The sequence below is a fragment of the Ostrea edulis genome, chromosome 7, assembly GCF_947568905.1.
Source record: "Ostrea edulis chromosome 7, xbOstEdul1.1, whole genome shotgun sequence".
Taxonomy (NCBI): domain Eukaryota; kingdom Metazoa; phylum Mollusca; class Bivalvia; order Ostreida; family Ostreidae; genus Ostrea; species Ostrea edulis.
The window spans coordinates 50,351,964-50,371,820 of NC_079170.1; the positions used below are offsets into that span (position 1 = coordinate 50,351,964).

General features: G+C 33.9%; 2 protein-coding genes across 2 annotated transcripts in view; both read left to right on the forward strand.

The window, feature by feature from the left end:
- Positions 1-19,857, forward strand: part of LOC125653146 (uncharacterized) — a 120,462-nt gene that overhangs the window by 31,635 nt on the left and 68,970 nt on the right. The gene's annotated exons all lie outside the window — the stretch shown is intronic.
- Positions 278-13,983, forward strand: LOC130048229 (uncharacterized). Its single transcript, XM_056144646.1, has 4 exons — positions 278-2,470; positions 4,167-4,290; positions 6,156-6,255; positions 9,869-13,983. Exons 1-4 carry the CDS (start codon positions 2,284-2,286, stop codon positions 10,181-10,183), a joined length of 726 nt encoding a protein of 241 aa, XP_056000621.1. The 5' UTR covers positions 278-2,283; the 3' UTR covers positions 10,184-13,983.

Here is a 19,857-nt window from a genome sequence, read left to right on the forward strand (position 1 = left end):
ACAAGTTCTTAAGTAAAACTAACATATTATGCTTCTAAAATTTGCATTTGTTATATCATATATCTAATTTCTAGAAGTTTCTTTAAGTCTAAGTTACTTAAATAGTTAAAGAAATTTAATTTAGTCAAGAATGTTTGAAATTTATTCTTTTTTAAAAAAAAATTAATTATTGAAATGTTGATAAAATATGGCCTTCATATCATCTGTAGTGTTTGTGTATTGTGATTGAAAGTACATGTTGAATAACCAAGTTACTATTCAAATAATCGAATCCAAAATAACCGAATCGAATGGCTAAAATCGAAATCGAGTAGAATCGAAAAGTTTGGGAATCTTACATTGTATCTGGGTTCTTTCTTCCACCAATAAAAACTGGGCGCCACCTATCTAACTGAAATTCCCGTGGGGATCCGGGTTAGAATAGGTCCTCAGTAATCCTTGCTTTTAAACTTACTTGACCAGAGGCGACTAAATGGGGCGGTCCTTGGGATGAGACCGCAAAAACCGAGGTCCCATGTCACAGCAGGTGTGGCACGTTAAAGATCCCTCCCTGTTCAATGGCCATAAGCGCCGAACCTAGGCCTAAATTTTGCAGCCCTTCACCGGCAGTGGTGACGTCGCCATATGAGTGAAATATTCTCGAGAGAGTCGTTAAACCAGGAAAAATCAGAAGTAAAAACTTTTCTTACATAAGAAAAATTTTGGAAACCGGTGTCCCATACCATGTCAAAATCCCGAATGCTCGCTGTCTCCAGGATAATACAGGGACGTTGCATTAAAATATTAAGTATGAGAAATAATTTACAAATATGTGAAAATGTATGATACATTTTAATTTATTATTTTAAAAATTGTGTTTCTTTGAGAGAAGACAGGCTAGAATTGATAGCTTGTGCCAAACGAGCACCCTCGAAAACAAACTCGTCACCACGTGTGATATAAATACAACCCATCGGACCATTTATTCCCGAATCTAAACGACAATTATTTTCCGCTAAGCTCCGTACCGCGGAAAATATAATTTGGTGGTAGATTTTTATTTTTGTTGTCAAAGTTGTCTCTGATAAAAGTTTTGTCGACATCTTGAGCATTATGATCACTGTTGCTAAATCTAAAATAGTGAGGAATTCGGAATCCGGTTTCGTTCCGTGTACATGTCGCTAGAGTGGAGTAACACAGGTTTTCCTCTTCTATTGAAGGTAACAAACGTGAAGAGAATTCAAAACATTAACTATAGTTCTGTGTACTTACATCATTTTGTATTGTAAAACTCGGTCGTTCCACTTGCTGTGTGACAACTCTCTACAACAATGTGACCACGACATTCTAGAAGTTACTCATTTCACTGGTACATTTTTATTTTTACTCTATTTTTTTTTCGTATCAAAAATTCATTTTTGTTGTTTTCTTAATTCTTTTATTTAAGTACATGTATATTATATGGACTTAGACATATCTTTATAACAATCAATGTGACAGTATCTGCACTGGGATGTCGATGACACATCTAATAATTAGGGCCTACATATATAAAATAACGTAGTAACTGAATTCACTGTAGATAAAAAAAACTTCAATGTTTGTTTGTATGAAAGAAAAATAAAGAAATTATATTTTTTAAAAAATACATCGATTTATTATATTGTTATAAAGTTTAATAATTTTGATAACTTTAGTGAAAATTTGATACTCTTTAGCGATTTACTAAAAGTAGAACATATAATACTTTAATTTACATTTGTATGAACTTTGATACTTGATTGATTATATTACTTTAAAGTCTATTATTATTATTACATGTATATGCAAATTATTACATGTATATGTAAATTATTACATGTATATGTAACATATCTAACCTGTTTTCAATGTGTGTATTTTAAAAGTTGAATTCCATTGTATCTACTGGAGATGATGTCTATGCGTTGAATTTTTTTTTAGGAAGCATGAGATTAATTTTACTTTTGGTATGTTCGTGATGTACCATGCGTATATTTACATGTCATGCATTTAACTTACTGCTACCTGCGAAAAGGTGGGACATGTCGCATAATTACATAATTACAAGCCTGAAAAAATATTGACATAAATTTTAATGTCAATAAGATTTTTTAAATTATTTTAAATCATTTTTACTACCACCGTTTAGGAAACCTATCATTAAATGAGCCATGTAAGTTAAATGAGCAGTGTTCCGCCTCGCCCTATGCAGTCTGTCGGAATACAACCTGTACGTGTGAGGAGGGATTTACTGTCGTGGATACAACGTCTTGTGTATATCGTATGTACTGTATCGCATTTCTTTTCTTATCTAATTTTCTGTTCCTCGACAAATTCACTAACTTCTCAAACAATAACAATCTGCATCAGCTAATATTCAATACATCTTCTTTTCAATCTCGATGTTCTACACTTACAATAATTGGACTGAAAGAAATTTTTCCTGCGAGGTCATTGGAGCAATCACAGGGTAATTTATTTTTATTGTTCATTATTTTTCTTGCACATATCTGATAATATCATTTTCTAAGAGTTTGAAATTAACAAGGTACTTCCTCTGATCAAGTTTGGGATTTGATACAACCTTTTACATGTTTTATCGCATTCATGCTATTATGGTTACTTATGTACTTATTATCTTTGTTGAAAAGTTTTGACCCCTCTTCTGGAATATTTTTCTGACTTTGCTATTAGCTTTGTCCAAGTTCAGCATTTAATACATTGTACATGTTTGGCATGCATCGTTATCCCCCTCCCCATTTCAAACAAAATTACGCATAATGCGATCTTCATCATTTCCATTTACAGCGAAGCCCTTGGGGATCCGGGTTGGAATAGGTCATCAATGCCCCTTGCTTGTCGTAAGAGGCGAATAAATGGGGCGGTCCTTCGAATGAGACCGCAATAACCGAGGTCCCGTGCCACAGCAGTTGGCACGATAAAAAAATCCCTCCCTGTTCAGAGGCCGTAAGCGCCGAGCATAATCGTAAAGTTTGCAGCCCTTCACCGACAATGGTGACGTTTCCATGTGAGTGAAAAATTCCCGAGAGGAACGTTAAACACTATTCATTCAATCAATCGATCATTTACACCGATTGCCAATTCTTGGGATCTTCTAATGAAAACAAATCTCGTGATATATGTCTGGTATCAGTATTTGCATGTAGATATTTATGCCACTATATTCGTGGCCAGTAGTAAATGAAAGATTTCTTACCCCGAACGGGTATTGCATCGCTGAAAGACGCACTCCATACAAAGACCATTCATGCAATGTAGAACATGTATCATGTTGCAATATTACTAACTACAATACATAAGATTTAGCTTCGTGTATGTTTCCGCGCTGTGGGTACCGTACATGTTTATCTAAATGATGAACCAGAAGAAATTTCCTATTTCAATGAGACAAATTGTTACGGACATGTCAAGAGTGTAGAGGAAATGAAGGAAAAGATTATCATTTTGGCAAGTACTTCAATACTGCATTCAGGTAAGTATGTTTACACGTACTAAATACGAAAGAAGACAAACATTCTGGGGGTAAATTGCAAAGTTTCTTATTTTGGTCAAAAAGATCAAATAGGGAGTTGCATATCAAATTTAATCTCCACGAACCTCACAGAAACCAATTTTATGCAAAGAACTGCCACCTTGTAAACTGGGTCAACTGTGGTAATTAGAAAGCTATATGGAAAGTTTTAATCATATGTCGATTCTTTTAGAAAAACAAAATTTAAAAAAAACACATGCCAAAAACGATGTAAAAGGATTAAAGTATTGTAAGATTTGGTCAACTACAACGAAAATTAAACTTTGTATATCATTAAAAAGCAATCAAGCTTCCTACCACTACGATACAATATTATGCGGAAAATGAATTTCCCAAGGATCGTAACTACAGTAAAAGTGGTTCACCCATGACGAAACTCAAGCTTGATCAGTAGTTGTGTATTGGTAAGTTACACAGCAAATTCCGTACCAATAAATTTGTATAACAGAAAGGTGTACGAGAGGACGTCCTGAATTATATCCTTTAGTTTGACTGATAGAGGGTTAATTATAAGGATGAGCTGTTAGTTCGATATAGAGACTAAAAAACAAACTATAATACGACAGTACTCGTAGTTAAATGGTATCATAATATGTACATGTACTTGATAAAGCTGATGGGAATGGACCTGTATCTATCGTGGGGGCATTGATTGGAGGATTTTTCGGTGGTGTCCTAATAACAACAATCATAGTGTACATCATATCCAGAAGATCCAGTACTAAAGTGAAGAAACGGCAAGTGACAATAATATAGCATTAATTTATATGTAGTTTAATCTTTCTGAAATTATGTCCCTCTTTCAAAGAACAAGAAGTTATGTTAATCTATTTGTGTGGGTTTCATCTCACCTGAGTTATAAGCTTAAGTGAGGTTTTCTGATCACGTGTTGTCCGGCGTCCGTCTGTTTCTTTGTCAATCTATCTGTATGCCCACTTGTCTGTAAACTTTACACATTTTCAACTTTAGAACCACGGGGTCAATTTCAACCAAAGTTACCATAAAGCATCCTTAATGGTATTCAAAATTGATCCAATGATGTGTCACACCCAATAATTAAGAAATAGTGAAAATATGATGGCATCATTAAAAAATCTTTTCAAAAATCACTGGACAAGAAAAGACAAAACTTGTATGAAAGCTTCCTTAATGAATTGTGATTCATAATTGCCAATGGGGGTAGGATGGGTCCACAATAGGGGATAAAAGTTTTACATGGGGATATATAGCAACAAGTCTTAAAATCTTCTTATGAACAGATAGGTTATGAATATGTAGTCATGTGTATAGGCAAGTATCCCAAGGTAGAGTGAATTATAAGTTGTTAAAATCAATGAACCCAGAGATAGGGTGGGACCACAATAGAGTATTCAAGAACAGCAACTTCATGACAAGTCATATAAAAATGCAAGCATCCTATGGTACATGTAATGCAGATTCAAGTTTGTTCAAACTATGGCCGATGGCACAAATGGTTTATTGGAATAAAATCTTTAAAATATGTATTCTCTAGATCAACAGAGCGATGCTTTGTCGTATCAATAAGTGACCATTCTGAGTTGATGGAGTTGCAAATTTCTAGGGCTGAAACAATACACCCCCTTTGCGATACGATACATATTGCAATACTTATGCAGCGATTTAATACTTTCAATTTGATACAATTTAAAGAAATCAATAACATTGAAGAAAAATTTAATTACCAAGTTTCACAATCATAATTTTAAAAGTAAAATTTTTCCAAACTGCCAAAAGGTAAGATGCCTGTTGGATCTGTACTCTGTAGTTTAAACCGATAAAGTTCATCATTATTTTTCGTCAGACTGGACGCTATTTTGTCTCTCATTCATGTAATAATGATAAGTACAGGCAGAGCCTGATGTATTTTACTGAACCCATTCGTAATAAGCGTATCGAACCGAAAATCAAGGCAATGAATCGAACATTGAATCGAGCGTTTATACTGAACAGTATCGATTTTCGGTGAATCGTTTCAACCCTACAAATTTCCATTCAAATTCTGACCCCGGAGTTGTGGTGTGGCCACAATATGAGATGAAACTTATACATAGCAATATTTTAAGAAATTTTATAGAAAAAAATTCTCCTCAAGAACACCTTTGCCATGACTTGTAATAATTCTACTGGAATCTATAAAATCTTTCATCAAGATCCACTGATTAGCTGTGTGCCAATGTAGTACAGATTCATATTTGCTAAAGGTTGGCTTAATTAGATAGGGAATCCAAGCTTTACATGAAAATATATAGGAAATTTGAATACAAAAGTTTTCACTTGTAGCTGGACCAATTAAACCAAATAAATGTGCAAATATGAATTCAGGTTGTTTTCATGGGGTTAGGATACGGGCTATAATCAAGGATAAAATTTGCATAATACATGCACCATCATAGAGGTGAAAAATCTTTTTTATCTTCTCCAGAACAGCGAGACCATGGTAGTCAAATTGATTTTGATTCAAGTTGTCATGGAATTAAAGAGGGAAGCGATCTTTTTAAAATCTTTCTCTGGAGAACGTGAGGGTCAATGTGACTGAGATGAGTGTTGGGGCTCATGGACCCCTTCTTTACTTTCTTTTCAGTGAGGAACCCGTGGCAATGTTTGTAGCTAATAATTCTTATGGGTCAAATGGAAACATTGAAAGAGGATCTAAAAATGGATCGAAAGATGAGAAAAAACCGGTAAGTGAATCTCACAATCAGTCACATTAAATCGCACACTCTGTCATACTAAATCCCACAATCAGTCACTTTAAATCCCACAATCCGTCACGAACTCCCACAATCCGTCATACTAAATCTCAAACTCTGTTATACTAAATGTCAAACTCTGTCATACTAAATCCCACAATCAGTCACATTAAATCCCACAGTCTGCCATACTAAATCCTACAATTAATCACATTAATTCCCAGACTCTGTGATACTCAATCCCACGCTTTGTCATACTGAATCCCACAATCAGTCTCATTAAATCCCACAGACCGTCATATTAAATTCTATATTTCATCATTTGTAAAACACATTCATAAGAAATTTCACAATCAGGCATACTCAATCCCAAAATGCATCATTGTAAAAACCTGCAAACATATTAAATTCCAAAATAACTCACACTAAATCCCATAATTGATCTTAAATTCCACAATCAGTTATTCTAAACCCACAGTCATGCTAAATCCCACAATTGAACATTATTAAACCCAGTAAAACAAAATCCCACATACGGTCATCAAATCCCACAGTTGATCAATGTAAATCCCACAATCGGTCATTAAATCCCACAGTTGATCAATGTAAATCCCACAATCAGACATACTAATTCCCATAATCAGTCATATTCAATTGCATAATTAGTCTTTTAAATCCCATAATCATTCCTACTAAATTCCACAATCAGTCATATGAAGTTATAGTAATCTAATTTTCATAGACTGGATACACAGTCCGAATTCTCTCTTTGTGACCACTGAATATCCTAAACCTGTAATCAACATTGAATATCCTATACCTGTAATCAACATTGACTATCCTATACCTGTAATCAACATTGAATATCCTATACCTGTAATCAACATTAAATATCCTATACTTGTAATCAACATTGAATATCCTATACCTGTAATCAACATTAAATATCCTATACTTGTAATTAACATTGAATATCTTATACCTGTAATCAACATTGAATATCCTAAACCTGTAATCAACATTGAATATCCTATACCTGTAATCAACATTGAATATCCTATACCTGTAATCAACATTGGATATCCTATACCTGTAATCAACATTAAATATCCTATACCTGTAATCAACATTAAATATCCTATACTTGTAATCAACATTAAATATCCTATACTTGTAATCAACATTAAATATCTTATACTTGTAATCAACATTAAATATCCTATACTTGTAATCAACATTAAATATCCTATACTTGTAATCAACATTAAATATCTTATACTTGTAATCAACATTAAATATCCTATACTTGTAATCAACATTAAATATCCTATACTTGTAATCAACATTAAATATCCTATACTTGTAATCACCATTAAATATCCTATACCTGTAATCAACATTGAATATCCTATACTTATAATCAACATTAAATATCCTATACTTGTAATCAACATTGAATATCTTATACCTGTAATCAACATTGAATATCCTAAACCTGTAATCAACATTAAATATCCTATACCTGTAATCAACATTGAATATCCTATACCTGTAATCAACATTGAATATCCTATACTTGTAATCAACATTAAATATCTTATACTTGTAATCAACATTAAATATCCTATACTTGTAATCAACATTAAATATCCTATACTTGTAATCAACATTGACTATCCTATACTTGTAATCAACATTGAATATCCTATACTTGTAATCAACATTAAATATCTTATACTTGTAATCAACATTAAATATCCTATACTTGTAATCAACATTAAATATCCTATACTTGTAATCAACATTGAATATCCTATACCTGTAATCAACATTGAATATCCTATACTTGTAATCAACATTGAATATCCTATACTTGTAATCAACATTGAATATCCTATACTTGTAATCAACCTGATGTGAGAAACAGTAAATTCTCTCATTTCGCCGTAGACCATTTAAGTTAGTTTATTCTAAAGGATTGATTATTAAAACCTTTATTCGGTTTGAATTTTCTTCGTTTTTCGGGAAACTGCAAAAGTAACAAACATTGGAAAACCACGAAATATAGACATATTGCATAGTGTATCAAACTGATGATAAATCAGTCCTTTCCCCAGATAATTCTTTTTTTCTCCCTTTGATATCGTAAGTATTTGTTAAAGAGAACTAGTTCTCGTTTTCTGATTTTTCTCTCTCTCATTTTTTAAGTTAAACATTAAAAATATGCCTCATTTAAAGTTGACAATTAAACTCTGGACCTTCTTAATGCAAAGATAGGGCAATAATATGTAAACAAGACTCCATCCTTGTTTGTGTTTACAAACTAGTGAAATGTTCATTTCGAAATTTAAAGCATCCTAATTTTACACAGACACAAATTTAACTTTTAAATGACACATTTTACTATAAGAATACTTGGAATGTTATATCCATCATAAGCCTAGATTGATAACCATACATTTTCAAAACTTTGTAAACAATAGCATGCCTCTATATTCTACACAACAAATATACTGGTCGCGGGAGCTCAGTGGTAAAGCGTTCGCTTCGTAGCAGGGGGGTCGTGAATTCGAGCCCCGCTTGTGCAATTTCAAACTTTAGACGTAAACATAGATAGTGATTGTTCCCTTGCCACGCACTCGGCAATAAAAGTGATAATCACAGGTTTTTCGGATATGACCTTAAAAACGGAGGTCTCGTGTCGCGGCAGGCGTTGGCTCGTTAAAGAACCCTCACTGCTACGGTTATAAGCACTAAGTATAGGTCTAATTTTTTGGTACTTTACCTACAACTGGTGACGTCTTTTAAGCGCTTGTCTGAGAGAGAAACGGGCAAAATCAGAAAAATATTCCAGAAGGGGGGGGGGGGGCAAAACTTTTCAACAATGATAGTATTTTTTTAATGCATGGTCTAAAGTGAGTCAAATGTGAGACCAAAATATAGGACAAGTTCATTCTATTTATAGTAACACGAGCAAACTTCATATTGGTCAATCCCTACATAAGACAGTAGAATTTGATCATTAAAAGGGAAGAACAAAATTTGGGGGGAAATCGTGAATCAGTCCCTTTAAGGTACATGTAGATCCATCCATATGTGACTTATCAATATCAATGGTAGAAAGTGGAAATTAAGTAGACCAAAATATAGGACAAGTTCATTCTATTTATATTAATTTCCACTATATAGTTTAATGTAATTAATAACCAAAAGCAAATGTACATGTATGTGTTACCACCTTATCAAAGATGACAAACATGCAAAAACAGAAGTGTATGTCAACATCAGAAAATCACACATTTTCGTTAAATAGATAAAATCTTGTTGAAATGACAAATTTTAAATGTCAGCAGTTAAAAAAACCTGCTAATTCAAAAATCAATTGTGAATATTAGAGAAATCGTTGTATGATAGACATGCAGAAGAGGAAATTCCAACATAGGAGTTAATGTCCTTGACAACATTTTTTAAAATCATATTAACGTGAGCCGAGTTGTAACTTGTAAATGTACATTTGATCACGCTACCTGCCCCTTACCTGGTCAGATTGATAATATCAATTCATTTTGATTATCAAACCGTTGCAAATATTTCTCTTTTGTAGCGAAAAGTCGTAAATGTACCCCCATACACGTGTTCAGCAGACTCGCCAACATACAGCAATGCCCGCGATGTCGCAAAACAGCCTACCAACGAAGACGTGTACAACCACCTGCATGAAAAAGAAACAATTGACTACGACAACGATTACGATCACACTACCGGAATCACTGGTCATGTGACCGAAGACAGCGATTACAGTCACCTTCATTCTGGTAGAGGAAATATGAGGTTGAACTTATCTGTTGATGACGAGTACGCCAATACTGTGCCAGGAGATACAGCCACTGACGACTACTTCACTCTGGAACAGCAGTAAAAGGATAATTTATAATGCCGCTCACCTGTCAGTACAGGATACGATCGTCTATTCTTGGTCATTAAATATATGTCGGATAGATTTTACATAGATTTATCACAGTAGACTCCTACAGAGGGACGAGGGGCTCCCACTATCTTTATGCATCTTCCTTTTGATTAAAAAAAAATCTTGCGAATTTTATGCTCATTTAATACATTTATTCGCATAATATTCTGGCAAAAATCATGGAATTTTGATATTTTCGTGTGATGTTCTATGATATATAATAGCTTCTAACAATTGTCATGTGATATAATAGTAAAATATTTTTCATTAAAATATTGCAATGTTTATGCTACATTGAAATGTGAAGAAATGAAGGAACAACAAAGTTTATCAAACATTATTTTGTAGAGTTCTGTGTTTACAACACAGAAAATTTATAAATAACTTCATTTGTACATTTGTAATTATCAGTTTTTGTTAACTTCATTTTACTATCCTATCCTGCTAGAAATCTCACTCTAATTCTTGAAATCAATATATTATAGATGTTTGCATAACAAGACTTGATAATGGCCAGATTATTTTCCTTCAAAATATTTTACAATAAATCCATATGAATATTTCAAGCGAGTACATCGGGAGGGGGGGGGGTATTACTTTTCATCTTCTCATGCGAGAAGATGTGAATGTATTTTGAGAATCATGTGAGATACTTTTCCATGTGTGTTTATATAGAATACCAAAATATTATGTCATGTATAGTATGTCATGATATTAATACAATCCTCAAATACCGATATAATTATAAGTTTAATTATATACATGTAGTTATATTTTGCCGTTTTTCTTTTTTAAGAGAAATGCTTTTAACAAACCCATACTCTGATTTCTGTCACTGCATGATACCGATCAATTACAAATGATATGTACTTCCTACTCACCCAGTGTGATCTGTGTTAATTTAGTATCAAAATTACAACGTAACATCCCTGTAATTTATTTCTTCCTTCTTTCTCTTTCATATATAGAGATTTCCACTGATTATTCTCTAATTTATCTTCCTTAATGGCAATCAAAATATATGCTTTGAAAATTTCAATGGCTAAATAACACTTAACACACTCTTGTTTTATCTCATTTAGTAACAATTTTTACTTCATGTTTTATGGAATCGAGAGTCAGATCAGATTAGTATACTAGTATATATATATATGTGAATTTTTGACACATTTACAGATGTATTCAAGATACTTTCATTTAAAAAATGAATTTCATTTTTGAAAATAATGGAGGATCTGAACTACGACACTGGCGTACTTCACAAAGCGCGTTGATGTTCTAATTTTTTTTATACTAGTCTCATCATTTACACTAGTCTCATAAACCCCTTGGAGAAAGTGTTAAATTCGTTTTATCTTTCACTTCACTTTGTTCAGAAAATATCACAAGAAAATGTCCGTACAAGGTGAAAAACTAATTCAGGTTACGATACAAAAGAATTTTATTTATCAGAGCGATGTAATGATTTTTCACAGCATATGAAAAACTGCCACAGCCATCACAAATAAACAGCAAATCTATGTTTAAATTCGTTCAATTTCTAACACATATTCCATTGATAAAACATACATGGAAATGATAATTTAAATATATAACAGATGTGCTTATATTATGAAATAACAAAAAATGTTAAAAGTCCAAAAAATAAAAATTAATCATTACAGTAATAAGACATGCAAAATGATATACGCTATGTGATTTTTTTAAAACCATAATTCCCCTCTCTTTCATGCGAAAAGCGTTCTAAAGTATCTAAAACAAAGAATGGGTTCAACCTCATAGAAAAGAATATTGAAATAACGCGGAGAAAGATATTATCAGTTGCCGCCCATTATTAAAACTTGTTTTTTTTTTAAGTGTATAAATTCGTTACATTTATAATTTTTGTAATCGCAATCTTGAATATATAATTTTGTAATTGTTTATTATTGATAGTCAATAAGTGATACAGATTGAAATTTGTTACAGGCACTTGTGCTCATGCTTTTGACTTTGAGACTATTTTAAATGGTTATTTGTGTATATAATTGTATATTTTAAATGGTTATTTGTGTATATAATTGTATGTTTTAAATGATTATTTGTGTATATAATTGAATGCATCACCTGGAATCCCTTGGTAAGAATAATGCATGCACTAATCAGGTCACCTTCTTGAAATAAAGTATCATTGTTAATGACAGCACTGCTAACGAGACCTATGTAAAGGAGCCAACGGATGAACAAGTGAACATAACGAACGGTGACCTATCTCATAAATTCTATAAAGAATACAATATTAAGAGAATGGCAAACACGTACCCCTTGACATACCAGAGGTGGGATCAGGTTCTTAGTAGTAGGCATCTCCTGTTGATCGGTCACACCTGCCGTGATCAGGTAAACGGGGAAATCGGCATTCAAAATTAACATGTAAAGAACAGTCTAACGATTAGTATGAAACACGTTAATCAGCATTCAACCAAGTGATAGCTTGTATTTGCAAATTAGATCATTGTATACAGTAAGACAATAGAATTTGCAAAATGCTGACTTTAAACTAGCTTATTGAAACCACTGTTACATTATACATATATAGCAATAGCATGCCTCGATTGAAAATTTGATCATACCCAGAACATGCTTTCGCGTTTTGAATAAATTCAGAGACATAATACAGGTGATAGGGAAATACTGCAACACAAATATTGGGAGTTGACGACGGAGAATCTGGAGTCATCTCGTTTGTCAGTAAGTTGTGTATTGTTACTAAGTAGTTTGCCGTTGACATCTCTGTCGTTAGAAATTTATTACCATATGCATATATTTTTTCCTATAGAAATGTAAATGTAGTAAAGCCCTGATTGTGTACTAGGATGGGATACACATCAATCAACCTTTAAAAGATGGTCCTGAAATGATGCATATGGCCAAAATTGTACACGTTTCTTTTATGATAAAAATCCAAAGGAAGGTTGTTTCAGAATGTGGTATTTCTATTGACCCAGTGCGGCCTTATCTAGATAATATCCCTGACTTACTTGTTTCTTGTTCATGTTATGGGGGATGTGATAGCAGAATTTCAATGTCCAATGATATCGAGATGTAATGATTATACAGATTTACTTTCATGCTTGTATTTTTATAATGGTCAGTTATCGTTAGTTCACAATCATCCTTATTGTGCTCAAATACAAAAGCAAAGGAGAATTGCTGCTTGTTAGTGGTGTGACATTTGCTAATATTTGCAAAGGAAATTTTTTTGTGAGTGAGTTGCATTTGATGAAATGTACTTCAAAGAGTTGCTTGATCTTAATTAATAACTATTTTTGAAAGTTACATTGTTCTTGAAGAATCAAAACCAGAAATGTTAAAGATTCTTTGTGTACTGAAAAAGAGGAAGCAATGGAAATAGATTGTACTGAATCAAACGTTTTTAATGGAATTGTGGATTTTTGTCCAAAGAAGTAGGTACAGTTTCTAAAGTCATTTGGCCCAAAATATCGATGATTTCACTTGGAGCTTAAATGTGTATTTTTGTACAATTTGCAACATGACTGTACAAGAAGCTGTTAATAATTACAAAGCTCAGAGTGTGCAATGTTACAAATGGAAAGTATAGGTTCACTTTTCCATGTGTAAAAGTGACAAAAGCAATTTTAAAGAACATGCAAGAATGTATTTGTCCAAATTGTTCTAATTGATGAATTGTTTCTGAATTTTGTATTGTTATCTGTTATCAATCTAATAAAATTCACATCCAAACATGTAAACGTTTTTTTCAATTGCTCCATAATTTTTCTTTACGTCCGAATCTAATGTGTAAATGTACATATTTCACAAACAACTTGATCCTAAATCCCCAAAAATGACTGTTACTTTTCTTGGATTATTGAAGTGGCAAATAATGGGATCCGCATTGAATATTTGATTTTAGAAACGTTACTACTACAAAAAAGTTTTGTATGTGTACTAGTATTAATTTTGTTCAGCACAAGATATTCTGTGAATAAATATGACCACTGAAATAACTTTTTGTTCTAGCAAGCTAATGGAGGGTAAAGATTGCAAACTCAAGCAATAGCTCTAATGATGAAAGGTGAAGATGACGATCAGTGATCAATCTTCTAACTCCTATAAGCAATATAAAATAGAGAGTTGGGTAAACACGGACACCTGGACATATTAGAAGTGGTATCATGTGCCTAGGAGGAGTAGGCATCCCCTGTTACCATTCAAATGGTGCATAAGAGATATTGGAACTGCATATGATATAAAGGTACATGCATAGTGATAATCATGATATTCTGTTTGCAAAGTAACATGGGAAATGTATCTATAATGGCGGTATATAGTAAGTTATGCAACATAAACCATTTAATATTACCGTCTTGGGTTGTCAAGGGGGCGTGTCCCTATAACAAGGTAGGTTTAAGGAATTGAGTGGGCGTTTTCGGGGACGTTGCAGGATAACATCCTCGGTTTTAAACTTTTGTTTTAAATCACAGAAACAGAGGCTTTCATATTTCGAGTAGCATTTCAAGACCTAGTAGGTTATCCCACAACATACATGAAACAAAAACTTTATTTCAACTTTTACTAGTGCTCAGAAATATACAGCCAATAGTTTTCTCATACAGTCACGTATTAGGTCACTCTGTGACGACATGACAACTTCCGAAACAGAATACATGATATCTGCTGACAAAAAAGGTGAAATTGTATTGTCTACTATTTTGAAATAGAGTTTCATTGAAAAATATTTTTTCAAGCATTTAGTTTGATGGTGACGGATTTAATCAATGTAAAACTTATACGGTACCGATTTTGATGCACCAGATGCACATTTCGACAAATAATGTCTCTTCAGTGATGCTTAACCGAAATGTTTGAAATCCGAAATAACGTTAAACTTGATAGAGCTATTTTAGGGAAAACAGAGTGCCAAAAAGTGGAGTCAAATTCGTCTAAGGATAAGAGCTATGCATGAGGGAGATAATCCTTAATTTTGAAATGAATTTCTAAATTTATCACAGCAATTAAATATACATTAATGTGATGTAATTGTCTTATCCGCTACATGTAAAACTTATACGGTACCAATTTTGATGCACCAGATGCGCATTTCGACAAATAATGTCTCTTCATATATTATAACATTAACGGCAAACTGACAACTTAACTGAATGACAAACGGGATGATTTCAGCTTCTCCATCGTCAACTTCCCATATTTATGTAGCAATATTCCATTATCACCTGCATATGGTGTTTATATATCTCAACTGATTCGATATGCAACAGCTTGTTCTGCGTATAGTCAGTTTTTAAATCGAGGTAAGCTACTGACAAACAAGTTGATGGTACAGAGGTTTCAACAGTCTCGACTGAAGTCAGCATTTCGCAAGTTCTATGGTCGTTATAACGATATATTTCGTCAGTACAACCCCGCATTGGGTCAAATGCTGTCTGACGTGTTTCATACCGATTGTTAAGCCGTTCTTGGCCCACTGATTTTGACTGCGAATAACTCCGTTTACCTGATCAGGATATAGGGCTCACGGCGGGTGTGACCGGTCAACAGGGGATGCTTACTCCTTCTAGGCACCTGATCCCACCTCTGGTGTGTCCAGGGCTCCGTGTTTTCCCAACTATCTATTTTGTATTGCTTATAGGAGTTATGAGATTGATCACTCTTCGTTATCTTCACCTTGCATATATAACCACACAGCCCAGCTAATTTACATACACGTGGATGAAGTTCAGTTTTTCTGTGCATCACCATGTTTGTTTACACGTGTATCGATTTCAGAACGCAGACAATTGCTTTTTGTTGAATGTCAATTATGTTTGAGCCATTTCAAAATACATTTGTAATATAACTTGATTAATTTTTATGAGAGTGGTATAAAATAACCAGTTATCGATTTTATTAATGTAGCAAAACAAAAATGTAAAAACATTAGGTAGGATCAAGGATAAAATGTGCATAATACATGTACCAGGATAGAGGTGAAAAATCTTTTTATCTTCTCCAGAACAGCGAGACCATGGTAGTCAAATTGATTTTGATTCAAGTTCAGTTAAGTGACTTTAGTCACAACCCCATGCAGCTGATTTGGGGTCAAAAGTTGTCATGGAATTAAAGAGCAAAGCGATGTTTTTAAAATCTTTCTTTGGAGAACGCGAGGATCAACGTGACTGAGATGAGTGTTGGGGCTCATAGACCCCTTCTTTACTTTCTTTTCAGTGAGGAACCCGCGGCAATGTTTGTAGCTAATAATTCTTATGGGTCAAACATTAACATTGAAAGAGGATCTAAAAATGGACCGAAAGATGAGATAAAACCGGTAAGTGAATCTCACAATCAGTCACATTAAATCCCACACTGTCATACTAAATCCCACATTCTGTCACACTAAAATCCAACACTCTGTCATACTAAATCCCACAATCAGTCACTTTAAATCACACACTCTGTCACTTTAAATCCCACAGTCCGTCTTGCTAAATCCCACAATCCGACACGAAATCCCACACTCTGTCATATTAGATCCGACACTTTGTCATACTAAATCCCACATTCTGTCATACTAAATCCCACAGTCCGTCTAACTAAATCCCACAATCAGTGACATTAACTCCCAGTCCTTCATAATAAATCACATACTCTGTCATACTAAATCCCACACTCTGTCACATTAAATCCCACAGTCCATCATACTAAATTCCACAATCAGTCACATTAAATCCCACCCTCTGTCATGCTAAATCCCACACCCTATTGCATTAAATCCCACAATCTGTCATACTAACTCTCAAACTTTGTCATACTAAATGTCATACTCTGTCATACTAAATCTCACAATCAGTCACATTAAATCCCACAGTCCATTGTACTTAATCCCACAATCAGTCACATTAAATCCCACAGTCCGTCATACTAAATCTCACAATCAGTCACAATAAATCCCACACTCTGTCATATTAAATCCCACACTGTCACATTAAATCCCACAGTCCATCATACTAAATCCCACAATCAGTCACATTAAATCCCACCCTCTGTCATGCTAAATCTCACACTCTATTCCATTAAATCCCACAATCTGTCATACTAAATCTCAAACTTTGTCATACTAAATGTCACACTTTGTCATACTAAATCTCACAATCAGTTACATTAAATCCCACAGTCCATTGTATTTAATCTCACAATCAGTCACATTAAATCCCACAGTCCGTCATACTAAATCTCACAATCAGTCGCAATAAATCCCACACTCTGTCATACTAAATCCCACACTTTGTCATACTAAATTTAACAGTCACATTATATCCCACAGTCGGTCTAACTAAATCTCAATCAATCACATTAAATCCCACACTCTGACATACTGAATCCCACAACCAGTCTCATTAAATCCCACAGGCCGTCATATCAAATCCTATATTTCATCATTTCTAAAACACATTCATAAGAAATCCCACAATCAGTTGGGAAGGATCGGCGGAATTAAAAAAATAGAAATTTGCATTTTATTTTTTCCCCGATTCCCCAGAAATTAGGGTCGGCGGATCCGTAAACCAAGAAATAAAAAAAACTGTGGCCTAGTAGCTCCTGTTCTTGTGTAGATGGTATGAATATCAAAATGTTATGTTCTAGTCTATTCTGTCTGAGAGTCTGTTGAAAATGCTGGCACTACCTTATCCACAGTGGCATACATATTGAAGAGGTGAAGTGAGAGGGGTTTTCTTTCTGAAGTTCTGTAAGATGGAAGTATATTCTTATCCCAGTTGTCACCTATGATCTGGTACTTCGTGTGACCACCTTCTGCCCATAAATCTCTAATAGATTTCAAATCCATGTCTAGATTATCTTGCCAGCTGACAAGTTTCTTGTGAATGGTTTGTGGATGGACACTTAATCCTAACTTTGACAGCCTCTCAATATCCTGTAATCAAAAGTTAAAATATATGATACATGTATAAATTGCTTTAAAATGTATGTGTTGTTTAAATCACTTAATCAGTGATATATATTTCTATCAGAACTGGGTTGTTATAACCACCTCTGGTTTTAACCGGTTATAACCACTCTGGTCAATACTCCCAAAGTGGTCAATTGAGATTGAAACTGTCCCGTTTCCCAAATCAGTGTTATGATATTGGCCTTGAAAAGATAAACCAGAGGAAATTCAGATTGTAGCTCAATTCCTTGGATTGTGGTCAAGGCTTAACACCTTTTACATACAATTTTAAGAGAAGGTGTATGTCCATGTAAATATGAGACAGTTGAAAGCTTCTTCACATTTATTTTATCCCCAAATCAGTGCTGCAAAATAAACATTTGAAATTATAAATGACAAAGGAAATTCCGGTCTGTTTATTCATGACATGAGGCATGATCCATGAAGTTTAGTGTTTGATTTGAAATTTACATTTTTTACTAAACCCATGTGAAATATAAGAAAACTGGAACAACTCTTTCATTTAATTTGTACCCAAAAGGTTATTGCCGTTAAATCAGTGTTGAAAAAAATTGATGACAGAAGAAATTCGAACTGTTACTCAATTATTTGTATTGCCACTCTACAATTTTTAGCCGAGTTGCAACGAAGTTGAACTCGGCTATTGGTTTGGCGATGCGGGCGGGCGGGCCAGGGGGGGAGGGGGGGGGGGGAGGGGGACGTTGGGCGGCAACAATTGGTTTCGGGATGATAACTCGAAAAATTTACAATCTAATCCAATGAAACTTAGATATATTGTTGGGTACTAGGTCAGGAAGACCCCTATTGATTTTGGAGAAAAAAGATCAAAGGTCAAGGTCACAGTGACCGAAAGTAGAATGAAAATTTCAGAAAAATTTGGTTTCCGGATGATAACTCAGAAAGTTTAAATCCGAATCAAATGAAACTTTGATATATTGTTGGGTACTAGGGAAGACAGACTCCTATTGATTTTGGAGAAAAAAGATCAAAGGTCAAGGTCACAGTGACCGAATATAGAATGAAAATTTCAGAAATATTTGGTTTCCGGATGATAACTCAGGAAATTTAAATCCGAATCAAATGATACTTGAAGATATTGTTATGTACCAGGTAAGGAAGACCCCTATTGATTTTGGAGAAAATAGGTCAAAGGTCAAGGTCACAGTGACCAAATGTAGTATGAAAATTTCAGAAATATTTGGTTTCCGGATGATAACTCAGAAAGTTTAAATCCGAATCAAATGATACTTAAAGATATTGTTATGTACCAGCTAAGGAAGACCCCTATTGATTTAGGAGGAAATAGGTCAAAGGTCAAGGTCACAGTGACCAAAAATAGATTTAAAATTCCCCAAAAAATTGGTTTCCGGAGGATAACTCGAAATTTTTTAATTTGAATCAAATGAAACTTGGATATATTGTTGGATACCAGCAAAGCAAGACCCCTATTGATTTTGGAGAAAAAAGGTCAAAGGTCAAGGTCACAGTGACCGAAAATAGATTGAAAACTTCAGACAAATATGGTTTCTGGACAGTAACTCGAAAAGTTTAAAACTGAAATTAGTTCTTGAAGTTCCCAATTATGAATATGCCACATCATTCCTGACTTTACAATGTATCCCATGCTCATGCACCCCTGGATGCATATATTGATTTT

What these genes read in the sequence shown, in the direction of transcription:
- LOC130048229 (XM_056144646.1), top strand. Translation starts at nt 2,284, where the DNA reads ATGTACTGTATCGCATTTCTTTTCTTATCTAATTTTCTGTTCCTCGAC. An exon ending in GTCATTGGAGCAATCACAGG is followed by an intron (nt 2,471 to 4,166) that starts GTAATTTATTTT and finishes TACTTGATAAAG; the next exon opens with CTGATGGGAATGGACCTGTA. An exon ending in CGAAAGATGAGAAAAAACCG is followed by an intron (nt 6,256 to 9,868) that starts GTAAGTGAATCT and finishes TCTCTTTTGTAG; the next exon opens with CGAAAAGTCGTAAATGTACC.